Genomic DNA, 19,873 nt, shown 5'->3' on the forward strand with positions numbered 1-19,873 from the left:
ATAGGTGTTAGTCCTATTTTGCAGATGAGGAAGAGACAAGGTGAAGCCCGTTGGCCAGTCCTTCCCCATCTCAGTGCATGCCTGGCATCTGGTAATTGTTCCCCTTGCCATGTTCCCAGATGGCTCACATTCCACGCTCACTTCCCATCCTTCTTCTCATGAGCCTGCTCAACCTTTGCCCTTTTTTCTTCTCTCCCCAGCAGACTCGCCTTTCCCAGGCCCAAGCGGGTTATCTGGCCCCACTCATGAGAATGTGTGAGAATCCCATCGGCACCATGCTGCTTCAGACCAAGCAGCACTGCTTCGTTTCCCCAAGAAAAATATTAGAAGCTCTTATTTACCAATGTAACGGCGAAGAGCCTCCCTTCCCTGTTGAGTTTCTGTGTTACGGTTTCGAGTTGGAGGCCTGTGGGCTTGCGAGGCCTGTCGTCCCACAGTCTGTCTTCACCCACCTCTGCTACCTACTTGGCTTCTGGAGCCATTTGGACCGCTGACCCCTGCACATTTAATCGTCTTTTTTTTTTTTCCCTTTCTTTCAAATGATCCCCTTGAATTTTTTCTCACTTGTCCTAGCTTTGAAATGTGGTCTTCACAGTTGTGTTGGAAACGCAGTTCTCCTGTCTTCTGCTAATTGAATGGAAGTGAACGTTGCTGTCTTATCCTTGTGCTCAAACTTCCAGCTCAAGTGCCTGTGGTGCGTTTGGAGGGACTGTCCTCCCCTTAAGGTCCTTTCTGCCTTCTTTTCCTCTCCGCAGCCCAGTTGACCGGAGGGACAGGGTGGCCAGAAGTCCTTTTCCTATGTGACTTTGCCACTCAGAATTGATGAATGAAGTCATTTTGTTAGGACATTTCTACCTGCCAGATTGTCTTTTTTCTGCACTTTTCGGGACTGTTAAAAACGAATATTGTTGGCCTGTGTCCATCAGTGTTCTGTGCAGCTAATTGAGCCCCGTCTTATGAAGCAGGCTCACGGGGACCACCCCCCCATGCTTGTCTTCCAGCTCCGGCCAGGTCTGGAGCAGACACTTCCCCAGTGGAAGTGGCGAGCTTTCCTCTCCAGCTTTGTGTTATGGGCTTATAAAGCTTTGGTGGTTCACTTTTGAGTTCACAGTTTTCAGCGTGATCTGGTCATTCTTGATGAACTCAGAACAGTCTCCACATGCTCACTGTGCGAGGTATGATGGAGCAATCAGGATTCACACCTGCCCTGCCAGACAGCTGCGCATCTGTCCGTGCCCTGCCCCAAAGCCGCGGCTGGAGACTGTTCCCCTGCCCCCGTCGGGTGCACCCGCACTCTTAGGAGATGCCACATCATTTCCCAGGAGGGTGACCACAGGGCCCCAGAGAAAGAGTTTTTTACTGTTCTTACCTGATGTGGGTTGTAGTCTTTTGTTATTGTGAGCCAGACCTGGGAATTACATAGGGAGTTCCTAGGACGTGGTAGATTTCCATAAATAGCAAAGAGGATCAATGAATCAAACTGGGGAATATCTTTTGTTCCTTCAAAATTAAATGACTTCAAAGAAATAAAGCAGATTTTCATATGCTATAAATTGACTGGAAAATAGATTCCAGAATTCCAAAAGTTTTTAAAAAAAACAATGGTAGAGTTTTGAGGCTAACAGAAGTAATAATGGCAAATACTTAAAAAGCACTTCCTACATGTATTGACTAGTTTAATTCTTAAAACAAATCAATGAGGTGGGCACCGTTGTTACTGACTAGTTTAATTCTTCCAGCAGTGAGGTGGGTACAGTTACCCAATGAGGTGGGCACCGTTGTTACTGACTAGTTTAATTCTTACAGTAGTGAGGTGGGTACAGTTGTTATTTCCATTTTGTAAGGAAACTGTGGGACAGGCACTTACCCAAGGTCAACAATTAATAAATGGCAAAACTGGGACTTGACTGTCTGGCTCCAGGGTCTGTAACCACAACTCTGTTTTGTCTCTTTATGTTCATGTATATAGATAAGCATATAGATTCCTGGGTGAAGGACAATCCTTATATGATAAGTTCGGATTGGTTTAAGTATTGTTAGGTTGAGGAGTCCAAGTGTGTTTGGATACCATTAGGGTTAAACTGAATATCATTAAAATACAAGTTCTTGAGGACTCATGTCTGCTGACTGGCTCACCATTGCATTCACCGTGCCTCACTTCGTAGTGCATAGTAGGTATGGGAGTTCTCTCTCTCTCTTTCCATATGTGTATAGATATATATGGAGAGAGAAATATGTTTTTGTGTGTGTGTGTGTATATATATGTATATATTTCTTTTGGAACGAGTACTGATATTCTTTGACTCACTCCCAGAGGTTGAAAGGAAGGATGTGAGATGGGGCAAGCCTTTCTACACTTCATGTTTCTCAGAGACTCAGAGCTTAGGGGAGTGGAGGGGACAGGTGAAGGGCGGGCGAGTTGCTCTTCTGGCCGGGCTGTCAGAGCAGTCTGGCCACCTTTCATTCATAGGCCTTGTGCACCCCATGTTGGAAGGACTTGTTTATGTGTTCCTGTCCTGGCCCATGAAGTATGAACTCCAAGAAGCCACTCTCTGTGACTTCTTTGACTTTATGTGTCTGGTGCCACCTACTCTGCCTGGGCCGTAGTCCCGACTCCCTGTACTGTGTGCCACCTGGCCAGCTGACCAAATGTTTAATTTACTCTGCTTTTGTCACCAGGATGCCTTGATTGCTGAGGTAGTCCAAAAAATGTTGTTAAGCCCAGTACAGCTCTCATTAGGTTTGAGACGAGACATCTGGAAGCCTCGCCTGCTTGTTCACATCCCGGCATGGATGGCTGTCACACCCTCCGTCACTATGTCCAGGCTGCAGCTGGCTTGCTCCGTGGATCAGAGAGAGCCCTTCGCTAATGAGGCCAAGGTTGTGGGTTTGATCCCTGGCTCCTGACTACAGCAAGCCATCTGTCTTCACAAATGCGTGTCATTGGATATGAGGAGGAGAGTGTGTACAGAGGGGGAAGCTGGACTCCATTCTGGGAAAAACAGCTCCCTGACAGCCGGCCACAGTGTCCTTTTGGACTGTGAAGGGTATCTGTTCTTCTCCCACTTTCCAGATCTGGATATCTGGTTTTGATTTCAGACTTTTTCAAGATAGATGATATTAAGGGTTACATAAATTCTCAAGCCTGAGAACTAAAAGTGATGAACCTAGAAGATACATGGTCTGTATCTGATTTTCCGGAGTTGTAAGTGTTGACAGTGTCCAGAATAACATTGTCATTGCCAACACTTACAACTCCGGAAAAGCAGATACGTACCATAAAGGGTATAGGTATATGATGATGGGATGTATCTCGTGGATATACCAAGTACCTGCTTTAGTTGTCCCCTTTGTAACTAAGATAACTCTTTTCAGCAAGGAGATGGGGAAAGGGGTCTGAGAAGATAAGATGGTGCTCACTCTTTCCTTTCTTTTGGGGGTACCCAGCTTGTTAAGTGTCACAGGTACTGGCTGGCCCTGTGAGGCAGTTGAGACAAGGAGGGGTGTGTACAGAAGGGGCCTTTGCTCTCACAATGATTGCAGTTTGGTTGGTGAACAGATATAAACTCAAATGAAAAGCAGTGTGGAAAGGTGGAAAGTGCCATCTAGGCTGGCCTCGGCCCTGGGTCTTGACCCTGTAGACAGAGGAGCATGTGTGAAGGCACAGGGGCAGGAAAGTTTCCCTGAAATGCCTGGAACTTTTCTTTAAAAACCTCAAAATCCCCATTATCCACATAGCTCTCTAGAAGCTGTTAGGCTGGGCATGTCACTGGTGTAGGAGTACTGCTCCCCCAGGTCTCCACGCTACAAGGAAAGCCCCCGAGGGCACACAAGACTATTCTAGTTAAGAGAGTGTGGTGCTTTGCTGTCTGCTGGACTGTGCTCAGTGAGAAACAATGAGATAAGAAACGGGTAGGAAATGTATCCCCTCGTGCTCTTGGTTCATTTGGCTCATGGTGGTTCTTTTTCATTCAACAAATATTAATTGGGTGCCTCCTGTATGCCAGGCTCTGTTTCAGAGGCTTGGGTTATGTCAGTGAATAAAGCCAAGGCCTCTGTCTTGGAGGCACTTACGTTCTTGTGGGGAATGTGAAGCCATCTAAGCTCCCTGAGGCAGGGATGGTGTCCCCTGCTCAGTAGTGTGTCCTCAGGGACCACCCTGGCCCCTGCTGGGAAACAGTGCTCAGTAATTGTGGAAGTAACCTCCTGCTTCAGTGTTTCAGGAGTGCTGGTTGGTGGGAAGAAAACATGGAGAAAGGCAGACGATTTCTTTGCTCTTTGAGATCTACTGGGTTGACTTATTGTGTTTGATCTTTAGTTACAAAATTCTCAGCCACCGAACAGAAAAAAATATTGAATAGACTCTAGCAGGCCACCTTTTCCTCGTTACCCAGGAAATGGACCCTGTCTTTTATTCATATCACTACTTTGAGTTTGCACGACAATGACAGGTGATATTGAATTTAAGTGTATTGGTGCCTGGGTCAGATTTTGAGGTCTGAAGCTAATTTGGAAGGACAAGTTAAAGGGAAGAATTGTCTTTTCCCACCCTACTCCCTAGAAATAAAAGGAGAAATAACCACACAACAAAAATGTATTGAGCTTGTTATTGAAGTAGCCACTCATGACAAGCTGAAATGATTCTCATGTCCCCAGGTTTCTCTAGCCTTGGTTTTCCATTTTGATTTTGGAGCTCTGGCTTTCTTCCCATTTACATTTCCTCCTTGGTTTGATTACAGAGGGACAGATGGCATTTGTCGAGAATGTGGTTCAGAGTCATAGAACAGGACGAAACCAGGTGCAGTGAGTTTGTACGTTAGAATGTACATTTCAGAGCCTGGAAAGATGCTGCCACGGGGCCCAAGGGGGAACCGGAGCCCATCGCCAGGATAGAGGGTCGAGAGGGAGGGTCGAATGCTGGTAAGTCAGCAGACAAGCCCTGGAAGGAGGTTCAGCAGGAGGAGGATAAAACCAGATGGAAAAGATAGGAGAGAAGAAAAGATAGAAGTAGGTCAAGGGAAGAGTAGACTATGTCCCCATGAAAAGTGGTAGGCTTTCCTGCCAATGGGAAAACAAGGATCTGAATGAGAGCAAGGCTGTGGGACTGTGGCCTGAGCTCTCCATAATGGGCTGAGGACAGTGATGTTGGTGAGTGAAAGCAGAGCTTTGCCTGTCAGGCGGAATGAGCAGCTGGCACTCCGGGGACTGCAGGCCCTTTCCTCCTTGGGCCCAGCCGAGCTGTTGGGAACCATTCCACGTGGAAGGAAATGCACCCAGCTCAGGAAGCTTGTGAAGCAAAGTGCAGGAGATGAACCCCAAGTTCTGACAGCTTGCCAGAGTGCCCGCTGCGCGAATGCTGGCAGGAACATTTGTTTTGAGAATAGTTTAACCATAATGAATTCTGACATCATTGCACTTTCTCAGACAAGGGTGTTGAAATGGAATACATGACCTAATGTCAGGGGTCTGTGGAAACCCTCAAAACAGGGAGATTGGGAGATTCCTTGGCTCTCTTATCTTCATTTTGAAGTGGAGTTTTAAGCAACAGTTCCTTCTTAGATACTTAATTGATCTCAACATTTTAAGAATTAACTAACAGTTCGGAGATATGAAGGCAATCGTGTGGGTTTTGTTTGCCTCTCTCAAATTGGGTTATCTCATAGCATTTGGAATATAATTCTTGCAAGTTAACTTCCTTTTATTTTTTGTTCTGATTATCCATGTACTTGAACATTTTTATTTTTCTGCTCTCATGGCAACAGTGGAAGCGATCAGTTGAATACAATTATATGATTTCAACATGTTTGGATGACAGGATTTCCTGAGAATTGTGTTTTTGCATTTGGGCACTTTAAGATGTGCCTGTTTCACCTCTTCTTGCTGTCCGATTGATCTGTGGGGGGGGTGGGGACCCTTCTGGGTGCCAGAGTCATTGCAGTGGGCTGTAGCTTCAGGCCTTCTCAGCTCTGTGGTTACTGTGGCTTCTTTGTTTACAAGCAGATTCTTCCCAGCTTGAGGAAGATTTTGCTTCTGAATCTTAAACTCTCTCCAGGAATAAACTGGAAACAGTTTGAGAAAAACTTGTATTTGCTTCAAAGGCTTAATTGGGAATACGCACCCAGTGGCTGGTGTTGCCCCATCCTGCCTGGCCTCCTTCGGGGCGGAGACTTCCTCTGTTCCTCCACCAGAGGGCCTCGGTCCTGCGCGGGAGAAACCCTTTTGCATCTTAACAGGGGAATTGAATTTCTCTATCCGTCATCGATCTCTTTTGGCAGCCCAGGGCATTACCTGCATTCACTGGACTTCTTCCCCTGGGCCAACGGATTTTCTTTCCAGTTTTGGACGAGTAATGAGTATTTCATTAGCTGTCATCACTGGGACACACAGAATTTATGTTATGAATATATGAAGTAATTTGCATATTAATAATGCAAAACATAGACCTGAACTCTTGGATTCATATTTTGTTCCTTCCTCTAGAGTTACACTTCTGTTTTGGAGCTTATGTGTACCCAGGAAGGTAACAGAGTAGGGTAGAAAGCTCCTAGCTCACTGTCTCTCTCACGGGGCCTGTGAGCTTGAGCAAGCCCTTCACTTCTGTGTCATAATGGACCGGATTCTGTTGGATCATTTATAGCTGGAAAATTCTGTGCTTCTGTAACTGTCTAAGTAGCTCATTCTGTTTCCTAGGACACTGGAAACATTCTCAATGACCAGTTCCTATTTGTAGGCTTCCCTGGCTTGCAATATTTAGGTTTGATACTGCTTATTCCAGGCCTGATTTCTACCTGGTAAATCAGCCCCTTCCACCAGGGTCTCCACTTGTGTTGCCTCAGTCACAGCTTATTTCATACAATTCGAAGTACCATCCCTTCTGTACCCAGTAGGAGTTGAATCCGTGATTCTGGAACAAAGTTAGACTACCATATTCATTCCCATCCTTTGTTTAGCTGTAGCTATTTCCTTCCCTCCATGTTACTTAAGAGAACTGAGCTTCAGTCCAAAGCAAATGTACTTTGTTGCCTGTGAACATGGATCCCATAAAAGCAAATGAAGGAGAAAGCAGAGTAGATTGCATGTCCCAGGGCCTGTTACCTAATCTTTATTCACGTCTCTGTTAGATTTCCTTTAGTGCTGCTTGGCGTCCTGAGCACAGCTTCTCTTTTTATGCCACCATCAAGCTTCTGATCTGATGCCATCTGATATGTGGGGGTGAGAGGACTATGGGAATATTTATGTACCTATGCCAATAAACCATTATCTTAAAGTTCTGGGGCCATTCTTGTGCATGAGAGCCCTGGGATGTCATGTAGGTATAAGATGCGAATTAATAGCCCTCATGAGTGCTTGTAACTTACAGAACCCACATTCAGGTTTGATTTAATACCTTTGCGTGATTCAAAATGTCATCCAAGAAGAGAGCCAAATACCTAGAGCATCTGCCACGGCCTGCAGAGGCTGGCTGACACGTTTGCACTGGCTGACCCGCACTGTGGCTTTTTGGAAAGATGAGATATGTTCTAATGAGCAGGTTATAAATATCGCCGAGTTATGTCATAGGTGGTGGCAGCGCTTAATGTAAAGGGACCGGCTGGGGAGCGTTCCCAGCTCAACAGGCTGGATGCAGCTTTCAGAGAGGACAAGTGGGGCTTGAAAATATTGACCAGGATGTTACAAAGTAATTATTTGTCTCTTAATGAAACATGTCACCAAATGTGTCCCTGTGGGGTATGAGTGGCAGTGAGATGAGGTGTGCTGTGCTCACACTCAGGGAGCTTGGTTCCAGTTGTCACATACTCGCTCTCAGAAGGGGCCTCTCACCCTTTTGCTTCTTTTTGTCAGTGTGGGGTTTGGAGGAGGGTTGGTTTGATGAATTTACCGGGTTTGGTAAGTTTATGTTCTCAAAGATACAGAGTGGTTGCTTGGTGGAGTTCCTGTTTTCTCGTGCCTTTCATCTTCATATTTTATCCTTACCCATGGTACACACAGTGCCTTGCTCATATTCTGGTGCGCTTTTGCCCAGTGTTGTCTCCCACCTTTTAAATGAAAATATAGATTTCAGTCCCACTCTACAGAGCCATTGAGAGTTTGAACACAGACTCTTCTAAGGTATCTTGCTTTTTAATTTGTTGGCCTCAACTGATTTTCAAATTGTTATTTTTTAGAGAAAATGTGCTAGGGGTTAGAAAACTCAAAAGGCCATCAATCTTAGGTCAAATGTTTCATTTAACCAAAGATGGCTAGACACGTGCAGAGTAATCGTTTGCTTAAAATCTAGCCAACAGCTTTTATGCAGACAAAATGCATTGAAACGTGCATGTAACGCATTTGATATTAATACATGCCAGATGAAAACCATCCAATTCTGTGTCCACACAGGAACTTGACAAGAGGAGTCGGAAGGTTTAGAGAGCTGCTCAGAGCAGTTGAAACGAGAACAACTCAAAACCTGCGAATGGTAAGTGTGACCAGTGACTTGATTGAGGCCAGCAGGCACTTGTCTCATAGGTATTTACATTCATATTTTTTTACATTTAAGTATTATAAATATATGTGACATATATTTATAATAAATATATGGAACAAAGTTAGACTACCATATTCATGCCCATCCTTTGTTTAACTGTAGCTATATTTATTTTTATAATAAATATATGTCACATATATTTAAATATTTATTGTAAGTATATGTCACTGGGCTTATGAATTTGAGCAAGCTCTTTCACTTCTGTGTCATAATGGATATTTATGTGACATATTTATAATATATAATTATAATATATAAATATATGTAATATATAATATAAATTTATAATATATAAATAGCAGTTTACTCATTTAAAGTTTTTAGCATATTCACAGAATTATCCAGCTATCACTAATATTTAATTTCAGGACATCTTAATCACCCCCAAAAGAAACTCTATACTCATTAGTAGTCAATCCCCATTTTCCCCTCCCCCTAGTCCCTGGCAACCACTAATTTACTTTCTGTTTCTATGGATTTGCCTATTTGGGGCATTTCCTATAACTGGAATGATACAATTTGTGGTTTTGTTTTTTTGTTTTGAGATAGAGTCTCGCTCTGTTACCCAGGCTGGAGTGCAATGGCACAATCTTGGCTCATTGCATCCTGCCCCAGCCTCCGAGTAGCTAGGACTACAGGTGCACATCACCACACCCGACTAATTTGTACTCTTTTTGTGACTGACTTTCTTTACTTAGCATAATGCTTTCAAGGTTCCTCTGGGTCACAGCGTGATCAATATTTCTTTCCTTTTTATTGCCAAATAATATTCTGTTGAATGGATGTATCACATTTTATTTGTCCGTTCATCAGCTGATGGACATTGGGTTGTTTCTACTTTGGGGCAATTACAAGTAACGCTGCTATGAACATTCATGTACAAGTTTTCGTGTGGACATATGTGTTCTTTCTCTTGGCTGTATACTTAGAAGTGGAATTGCTGGGTCATATGGTAACTGTTTAACAATTTGAGGTGCTGCCAGACTGTTTTCCAAAGCAGCTGTACCATATTACATTCCCACCAGCAGTTATGAGGGTTCCAATTTCTCCACACCCTCACCAACAGTTGTTATTATCTTTTTAGGTGTAACCATCCTGGTGGGAATGCAGTGATATTCCATTGTGGTTTGATTGGCACTTCCCTGTTGGCTAATGATTTTGAGCATCCTTTCCTGTGTTGTTGGCAGCATTCTCTGCTGAAACCTGAGAATTGCACCTGTTAAGGCAGGTAGAATGTAGGCCCTCATGGCTGCCAGGGTGTTGAGGGGTTGGTGTATGCTTATGATTCATACCAAACCCAGACAGAATAAGACACATTGGATCCTGAGGGCTGCTAGTAGTTTGGCTAATTGTATTAACTATAAAACTTGGAAGAGAAATATACAACATAGTTAAATTAACTGTTTGGTTAGCAATTTGGCTCTCCTGTTGACTTGAATTCTTTCTTTGCCTTTTTAATCCTTTCACTTTCCTATCTAGGGACGTTCATTAGGTAGACCTCTACAACTTGCCCTATATAACCATAGCCAGTGAGTGCTTGAGTGGAGGACTGGTGCTTATGAAAAACTAAGCAAATGCCACATGTCACAGTTGATGTAGCAACCTCATGGAAGGTTGCAGTTTATCTTTTGTCACCCATACTTTTGTCCTTTCTTTATCATGAATCCTTTAAATGCTGTGGGAGAGTATTCAGTTGGGCAAGGCTAAGAGATTCATGTCATAGGAAATGACTTCATTGTGGTGTCTCCAGAGTTTTAAGATGTAGACATACAACTCATGGGGCCAGATGGCCAAGCTGGGCTTTCCTAGAATTATGGGGGTGAGACAGGATGGGCAACTTCACACACACACACACACACACACACACACACACACACACCCTGTCATCACCACCACCAAGAGCTCAGTTGCCTTCAAAATTTACTTATATATCTATGTGATTTATAAGTGCCTTAAGAAGTTCAAACAAAATATTTCCATTTTTAGGGTTCTTCAAGGCAAAAGAACTTACAAGAATGTTGTCTTTTCTCTCAAATTTACCTCCTCTCAGTATTTCATAAAACTTCCCAACTGATCAATATGAACAGGTTCTTCCAAGATTTGGAAGCATGATGAAAGTAACTGACTGAATTGGCAAGTGTTTTCACAACTGTTTTAAAAGCGCATTTAAAAAGTCAGTCTTTCAAAATTGCTTAAGTATAGAGCATTTGTTCATATTGTCGACTCTCACTGGTTTCTTGATTTGATTTACATTGGACATTAGAAAGTTTCTCCTGCTAATAACATTCATAAGCAGTGTTTCCATCAGCCTTAATAACTATGATATTTTTAGATTAGCTGATAATTGCAAATTTATAATATTCTTATGAGGTAGAAAAGTTGCTTTGTAAACTATCTGGTGTGAGATCATAGCAGAGAAGGATTTTAAAGTATGTTTTCAAGAGTTCCACTCTTAGATATATACTCCAAATATTAAAAACAGGTGTTCTGCAGTGAGCTATGTGTGATTGCACCACTGCACTCCAGCCTGGGTGACAGCCTGAGACCCTGTTTCAAAACAAACAACACAGGCGTTCAAACAAAAACTTGTACATGGATGCTCATAGCAGCACCATTTATGATAGCCAAAAGGTGGAAGCAATCCACATGTCTAGAACTGATGAATGGATAAGCAACATGTGGTATATCCATGCAATGGAATATCATTCAGCCATAAAAAAGAATGAAGTATTGATACATACACAACGATATGGATGAACCTTGAAAACTTTATGCTAAGTAACAGAAGCTGGTCGCAAAAAGACCCATATCACATACTTTAATTCGTATAAGATGACCAAAATAGGCAAATCCATAGAGCCAGAAAGCATATTGGTTGTTCCCAGAGTCTGAGAGGGAGGGGAAGTGGGGAGTGATTGCCTAAAGGATATAGGGTTTCCTTCTGGGGTAATGTTCTGGAATGTTCTGGAACTAGATAGTGCTAATGGTTGCACAACATTGTGAGTGTCCCGAATGCCATTGGATCGTGCACTTTAAAGAAATAAAATGGTGACTTTTATGTTATGTGAATTTCACCACAAGTTTTAAAACACATACACACACACACACACACACACACACAAAGGGCATTTCATGACCAAATTTGTACATAAACATCCAGGTCTTATTTCAGGCCCACTTCCCACCTTTCTCTCCTTTGATTCTGAATTTATTTTATAGTTACCAACAATTTGATGCATTTAAACTACAGGCTAAATGTAGGTTGAGTGTAAAAAGTATGCTAGATATTGGTGATCTTGCTGGTAATCTCATATTTATTGTTTTTTTCTGAACTTCATTTGAGCTTTCAGTGGACATAACCAAATGGCCGTCTTAATAGGTAGAGCACTGATGAAGCGATGTCTTTAAAATATGCAATCACATCAAAACCCCATTAAAAAAAAAATCTCTCAGGAAGGTTAATACCCTGAGGGGAAATAAGACCTAGCATGAGCTATCTAGTAGTGAACAAGCAAACTGTTTAGGGCAGAAATTTTTACAACTTTAAAATCCCTCCATGGCAAATATATTCAGAAAATGAAATTCCTTGTTCATTTTTTTTTTCTTTTAACATTTATTTCTCAGCTGTAGTGAGTGGAAGTTATTTTTGCCAGTTGAAGTTTCCAGCAAAAGTCATTAGCTTATATGACTGCAATGAGATCAAAATGAAACTATAATGGAAGGCTTAAGAAAACAGTTCAGGAGTTGTTTAGGTCCTGAAAATTGTGTTCTTATGAGATCTTTACAGATTGCTCAGTTGGGGATGATCAGAGTGCATTTAATTTCACATTTTTATAGACATTTAATGCCAGTGGGTCTTACTTGGGAATGATAAAGAAAGTTTGCCTTTACCCAGTGGTTATCAGAAACCACTCTGTTAGTGATTTGGTTGGATTTAACTTTCCTTGTGGTGTTTTAAGAGATTTCATATGGATGAAAGCTTAGCAAAGCCCTCTTCTGAAACATTTGCTTATTTTTTTAAAAAAGGCTCCTTCTCAGAAGATCAGCAGTCTTTGTCTGCATCTTCAAAGGATGCTGAAACCTGGTGGAAAACCATGCTGGGTTCTGGTGCCTCCTCTGGCTGACCATGGGTAGAGTGAACTACCCTGGGATGCAGTGCTTCTCTTTTCAGAGGAATTTTTAAAAATTACTTATCCTCTTCTTTGTTACTGGAAGATTATAAGCTAAGTGAACTGACATGCATCAGTCAACAAAACACTTCTTAGTACATACCATGCATTCTTTCCCCCCATACATTATATTATACATGGTACTGTTTTAGGCAGTGGAGTTACAGAAGTTTGGGAAAGCTTATTAATCTGCATCTAACTTGGAGAACAGGATCCAGATGTTTCTGGGTTTTCACTGTGCAGAATAGGATACCCATCCAGCTTTGAAGAAAGGTCTTTCTTGATCGGAACCATGTTCCCACTTTGCCTTCCCTATTGCACAAGGCAGGTGAGAATCTCCGGGCCAGGAGCCCAGAATGTGCTGAGAATAGACACTCAGGTGCTGAGTCCTTGGAGGTGGGACGTACAGGGCCTGCCTTTGGTACATTTAAGAAAGAAGATGTCTACAGTAGACACTGGATTTTCAGTGAGGATAATTTTTTCAGGGATAGCATTATCTAAGCTGAGTACAAGCTTTTTGCCAGGTTTGAGGTTTAGCACACATCATTAGTGATGCTAATATCTGCAGCTCACCTGTTATTTATAAGAGCTCTTGGGAAAGGGCTTAGCCAAAAGTTTCAGTTGTTTCAGGTATAAAATATGTGTAGTATTCCAGAGTGTGACTGATGGGGCAGCATTTGAAGTACATGAACCTTTTTTTTTAAGTGTTCAAACATCTTAGTGAATCATGTTTTCTTTTCTTGTCATAAACTGGTACAATTACCATCGTAAAAGAAAAAATTTTAATTATGAGCCTTGCAGTAGTGCTTAGCACAATGTGATGATATAAATATTTATTGACTGACTGAATGAATGACTAATACAAAATAGATTCATGGCTGTGCTTTTCCTCGTTTATGTTCCCAGACAATAGCCAGGCAGCTGGCAGAGATCTTGTTGCGGGGTATGTGTGAGCAGAGCTACTGGAACCCTCTGGAGGATCCACCATGCCAGTCACCTCTGGACGATCCTCTCCGCAAAGGAGCAAACACAAAAACCTACACTCTCACTCGGAGAGCCCGTGTCTACTCAGGAGAGAAGTATGAAAGCTGATGTCCTCACTTGTAGGCTATGGGATGGGAGGGAAACTTGGGAAAATTCAAGGATGATGAGAAGTAGAAGAGTAGATTTTTTCCCTAAAAGAAAATCAAATGAACAAGTCTCGTTTTCCAGTTTAGTAGAGATTCCTCATTACTTTTTATATCTTCAGCAAGTATCTGTGCACTACCAGGGACATTTTAAGTAGGAGAAAGTTCTCATCTCAGTGCTTGGGTGCCATTTGCAGCCATCACTATTGGTTTTTGGAATTTTCATTCCATTTATTATAAGACCTCAGCATCAGACAGCAATCAGAAATAAAGCTATCTGCAAGCCATCTAACATCTAACATCAGTCTCACCCTTCTAACATTTCTTCAGCAATTCCTTGATCCTTTTGCTTAAAATCTTGTTCTAAATGGAACTAGATGTAAGAAGAAGAATCTAATATTTTCAAGTGATTGGAAGGTGATGTCTCTTTAGAACTTCTTTATCTTTTTTAAGTTTTATATTTGAGACTTGATCACCTTGGAGGAAAATGGGTCAGAGTGTCACTACAGTCTTAGCATGAGCCTTCCCCAGGCCAGAGGAAGCCAGACAGAGGAGGGAGAGACAAGGAGAAGGGCTGGGAGGCCGGAATGGTTGTTGACTCATTCTCAATGCCTCCCATTCGAGTCTTGAATTCCCATCTTTGCCTGCTCTTTTACATTTTTTAATTTTTTAATTTTTTTTTTTTTTTGAGATGGAGTCTCGCTATGTTGCCCATGCTGGAGTGCAGTGGTGCAATCTGCAACCTCCACCTCCCAGGTTCAAGTGATTCTCCTGCCTCAGCCTCCCAAGTAGCTGAGATTACAAGCACACACCACCACACATGGCTATTTTTTTTTTTTTTTTTTTTTTTTTTTTTTTTTTGAGACAGAGCCTCACTCTGTCACCAGGCTGGAGTACAGTGGTGTGATCTTGGCTCACTACAACTTCCACTTCCTGGGTTCAAGTGATTCCCCTGCCTCAGCCTCCCAAGTAGCTGGAACTACAGGTGCATGCCAACATGCCTGCCTAATTTTTTGTATTTTAGTAGAGATGGGATTTTACCATGTTGGCCAGTATGGTCTTGATCTCCTGACCTTGTGATCTGCCTGCCTTGGCCTCCCAAGGTGCTGGGATTACAGGTGTGAGCCACCACGCTGGGACAATTTTTGCATTTTTTTGGTAGAGACAGGGTTTCACTATGTTGGCCAGGCTGGTCTTGAACTCCTGACCTCAGGTGATCCGCCCACTTTGGCCTCCCAAAGTGTTGGGATTACAGGCATGAGCCACCACCCTGGCCTTTGCCTGTTCTTATAAGGACAAGACATGTTGGCTTTTCAGAATCTCTGTGTGAAGGAAAGGGGAACACACATGAATAAATATTGAAGACCTTTTCCATGTTTTCAAATTAGAAAAACAGCTGAGATGATGAGGTGGCAGCTTCTGAAGTCCCAGAGAAAGCACTAATAGAGATGGCATGACTAGACACTTTCTCCATCTGAAGATCAAGATTTCAAACATCTGAAAATAATTGTTGTACTTTCAGAGGAGTTGGCATTTCTTCAAGGTTGCCATCTCTTAATAATCCTGTTGACCCTTGCATTTCTGTCTCTCGTCACCTTCTTGTTCAAGTTTGTGTTTCTTACATGGATTCAGATGAGTTCGCGTATTCTTAGCTTTTTCCCTAGGCTTATCTTAATTTAGTTTTCATCCCCCTTTTCTACAGCCTTGTTGAACCATGTGAGTTTGCTTAATTCACAATCTGTGTTTACTCTTTAGTCCTTATCTGGATTCATAAAATATCTGTTCTAGCAATTTTCGATGCTCTTATTTTTAAAATGCTGACCCCTCATTATTAACTATTTAGAAGTAGGTTTGGGGTTCATTTTTAAGTGATATTTATATCATAAAAATAGACTCTAGAGTTTTCCCCTGCTTTAGATGCTTCTTAATAACCAAGGTGCCAAGGGCATTAAGGACCTCCTTTCTCACCCTCTTCCCCCAGTCCAGTTTGACACATGGCTGGAACTCTGTCTCTTTGGGTGCCATCCAGTATAGCCTCACCCCTTGAAGGCAGAGAAGCTCACAGTGCTGGCCATTTCTCCATTTCCTGAACCCCTCAGATTTTGTCGCTTTTCTAATGTCACCTTTCCCATGTGTACAAAGAGAATTATAGAAGCAAAATGCAGCTCCAGGAAATGCAGTCATTAAAGGGAGCATTCCTATAGTAGCACTGGCTACTGAGTCACAAGTTTCAGTTCACACGTGTCAGCTTTTTAAAAAATTGTTTTTTGAGACATAATTCATATATTATACAATTCGTCCATTGAAAGTGTGCGATTCAGTTGCTTTTAATATACTTGCATAGTTGTGCATCCATCGCCATGACTGGAACATTTTTATTACCCCCAAAATAAACCCAGCACCTCTTAGCTGTCACCCTCCTGTCTCCCAAGCCCCTGAATTTCCATATGAATTTTAGAATTACCTTGTCCATTTCTGGAAAAAAAAAAAAAAGGCAGCTGGGATTTTAATAGGAATTGCATTGAATTTGTAGATCAATTTGAGGAATATTTCCATATTAAAAATATTAAGTCTTCTGATCCATGAACATGAGATATTTTTCCATCTATTTAGGTTGTCTTTAATTTTTTTAAACAATGATTTGTATTTTTCAGGATATAAAGCTTGTATTTCTTTGGTTACGCCTATTCCTAAATGTGTGTGTGTGCGCGCACGCGTGTGTGCGTGCGTGCACATGTGTGCATGCAAACGTGTGCTATTCTTTTTGATGCTCTTATAAATACAGTTGTTTTCTTAATTTCATTTTTGGATTGTTCATTGCAAGTATATGGAAATACAACAGATTTTGTAAATTGATCTTGTATACTGTAACCTTGCTGAATTTGTTTATTGGTCCTAATAGTTTTTTTGAATTCCTTACAATTTTCTACATCAAGATTGTGTCATCTATTAATACTAATATAGATGGTTTTATTTTTTCCTTTCTAACCTAGATGCATTTTATTTTATTTTATTTTTTCTTAATTGCCCTGGCTAGAACTTCCAGTACAATGTTGAATAGAAGTGGCAAGCATGGACGTCCTTGTCTCATTCCTGATCTCAGGCAGGGGAAATTATCTAGTCTTTTACAGAGTATGTTGTTTTCTGTGGGCTTTTGTAGATGCCCTTTATCAGGTTAAGAAAAGGGCTTCCTATTTCTAGTTTGTTATTTTTATTATTAATGGGTGTTGAATTTTGTCAACTGCTTTTTCTGCATCAATTGAAATGATAATGTGGGTTTTGTCCTTTATTCTAATGCTGTGGTGTATCACATTAATTTATTTTCACACATTAAGCCAACCTGCATCCCTGTCCAAGTCATGGTGTATGCTCCTTTTTATTATTGCTGGGTTCTATTTGCTGATATTTTGTTAAAGATTTTTACATCTATATTTATAAAAGATACTATTCTGCAGTTTTCTTATGATGTTTTTGTCTGGTTTTGGTATTAAAGTAATATTGGCCTCATAAAATGAGTTGGAGACTATTCCCTCCTCTTCGTTTTGAAAGAGTTTGTGGAGAATTGGTATTAATCCTTTAAATATTTGGTAGACTTCACCAGTGAAGCCATCCGGACCTAGGCTTTCTTTGTAGGAAGTTTTTTTTTTTTTAAAAAAAAAATACTAATTCAGTCTCTTTACTTATTATGGGTCTATTTGTATTTTCTATTTCTTCTTGAATCAGTTTGATTAGTTTGCGTCTTTCTAGAAATGTGTCTGCTTCGTCTCAACTACCTAATTTGCCTCCGTACAGTTGTTCATAGCATTCCTTTATAATTTTTTTTGTATTTCTACAGGGTTGGTTGTCATGTTCTCTGATTTCTCATTTTAGTAATTTAAGTCGTTTTTCTCTTTTTTAGAGTCAGTCTAACTGAAAGTTTGTCAGTTTTGAGGAACCAACTTTGGGTTTTGACTTTTTTCTATTGTGATTCTGTTCTCTGTTTCATCGATTTCCACATGAATTCTATGCTTTCATTTATTACCATCAGTTTTTAGCTTTGTAATTTTGTGGGTTCAAAGCTCTACTTCTTAGAATATGGGTAAAGAGGAACAGCTGTGGGAGTTATTCTTGTTTGGAGGTTCCCTTCTTACCAAGGCAGGACTCTGACCCATCCACATTGGCAGAAAGTACATTCTCACCATTCAGTTATGCCGGTTTGGAGGTGTGAAGGGGAATCTGTAGATAATGCAGAAACCTCGTTTTGGCTAACAGTCTCCTTCCCCACAGTCTCTTATGATAAGTATAATAAGTGTCAAGCAAAATTTAGATGGCAGAGATCCTTCTAGCTCCAGAAAACCACAAAGACCATTCAGAAGAGTTGGTTGTAATGGAACATAACTGAAAGACAAGCCCTGCCAGGAAGCTCCACCCCTGGTCACGGAGACCTGAGCATGAAATGCATACAGGATGCTCACTCTGCCCATCTTGAATTTGAAAGGAAATACAATGTAGAAAATCCTGGATGGAATGAAAAGAGGGATCACCTGTCATAGGCTTCCTTGCTTTTTTTCTTCTGGGTGTTTCTGTGAAGAATTGTATCAGCTTTTGTTTACTTATTTTTTAGAGTAAGCTTTTTTGGATACACACCATACATAGAGAAAAATAAATCAAAAGTATGAAACTTGATGAACTTCCACCAAGTTAGCATATCCATGTAAGTAGCATCTGGTCAGGAATGGACACTACTGGAGCCCTACACGCCCTCCCATGGCCTCTCCCAGTCACCACCCCCATCCAGGGCAGCCCTCTCCTGACTTCTGTCGCAATCATTAGTCTGGCCCCTTTTTGAAATTTATATACGTGGAATCATACAATATGCACTCTCTAATGTTTAACTTCTTTTGTCTAACTTTATATTTGAACTATTCACCCATACTTTTTCATGTAGGAGTGTTTTTCATTGCTGCGAGGTGTTTCATTTTATGACTGTCCTCCAGGATATTGATCCATTCTGCTTGTGTTGTGAGTTGTTTCCCATGAGGGGCTAATAGGAACAGGGCTTCTGTGAAGAGTCTTGTACATGTTTCTTTTTTCCCCCTGCATCTACATGTTTCTTAATGTGTGAGAGTGTGTGTGTGTGTATATATGTGTGTGTGTGTATGTGTATGTGTGTGTATGTGTGTGTATGTGTGTGTGTGTGTGTGTGTATATATGTGTGTGTATGTGTGTGTGTATATGTGTGTATGTGTGTGTATATATGTGTGTATGTGTGTGTGTGTATATATGTGTGTGTGTGTGTGTATATGTGTGTATGTGTGTGTGTATATGTGTGTGTGTGTGTGTGTGTGTGTGTGTGTGTGTGTGTTTCAGTCAGGTATACTTTTTTTTTCATTGTATTTCCTCTTGTAAGAAGCATTGAGGTAGTTTCAATAATTAAATGCACATTAGACTAGATAGTTAACACAAAGTAAAGCAGAAGATTAAAAACAGCTATTGTGGATACTGGTTAATATTGGATAATATTGCCAAGAAATAGATGATGAAAAGATTCATTGAGTGCTAGTGAGTACCAGGCATTGTCTAAACTCCTTTGTAGGTCTAGGAGGAAAAGGTGATTATCATGGAATACTGAATGTAGATCTGAACCTCTTGGTTGCCAGGAGTTTTTGGTAAGGATGGGGAGGCTGTTTAAAATGGCAAATGCGGAGGGGGGTCTCGGCTGGGGAGGGCTGGACAGCCTGAGCCAGGCACTGGCCAGGCCCTTCCCTGGACACAATACATCCTCAAGAGCTTGCAAAAATAAATAAATAAAATAAAATAAAATGGAAAGCAAAGGGATGTTGAAGGGTCAGGATAACTTCTTGATGGCTGAACCGAAGCTGTGTAAATGGCCAGCGGCACTGCTGGCTGCTGTCGTCTCCTTGCCTCTGGTGCACACATCTCACCTTGGAGTCGTGGAGAGGCCCATCCTCTCAGCAGGAACATGGAAGCACTTGTGCAAGGTGATGTTCTAGGTGGGATTCACCTGACCCACTCAGCAGAGTGTAGCCCAGTGGACCTGCACTGGTCTA

At 41.5% G+C, this 19,873-nt stretch overlaps 1 protein-coding gene across 4 annotated transcripts in view; it reads left to right on the plus strand.

The window, feature by feature from the left end:
* Window positions 1-19,873, plus strand: part of TTC7B (tetratricopeptide repeat domain 7B) — a 271,924-nt gene that overhangs the window by 105,875 nt on the left and 146,176 nt on the right. For all 4 annotated transcript variants that reach the window (XM_050799034.1, XM_050799035.1, XM_050799036.1 and 1 more), the window contains 2 exons: window positions 8,380-8,458; window positions 13,603-13,775. In XM_050799034.1, the coding sequence (XP_050654991.1) occupies window positions 8,380-8,458; window positions 13,603-13,775 (252 nt within the window). The remainder of the gene's footprint in view (window positions 1-8,379; window positions 8,459-13,602; window positions 13,776-19,873) is intronic.

The sequence above is a fragment of the Macaca thibetana genome, chromosome 7 (genome assembly GCF_024542745.1).
Source record: "Macaca thibetana thibetana isolate TM-01 chromosome 7, ASM2454274v1, whole genome shotgun sequence".
Lineage (NCBI taxonomy): Eukaryota > Metazoa > Chordata > Mammalia > Primates > Cercopithecidae > Macaca > Macaca thibetana.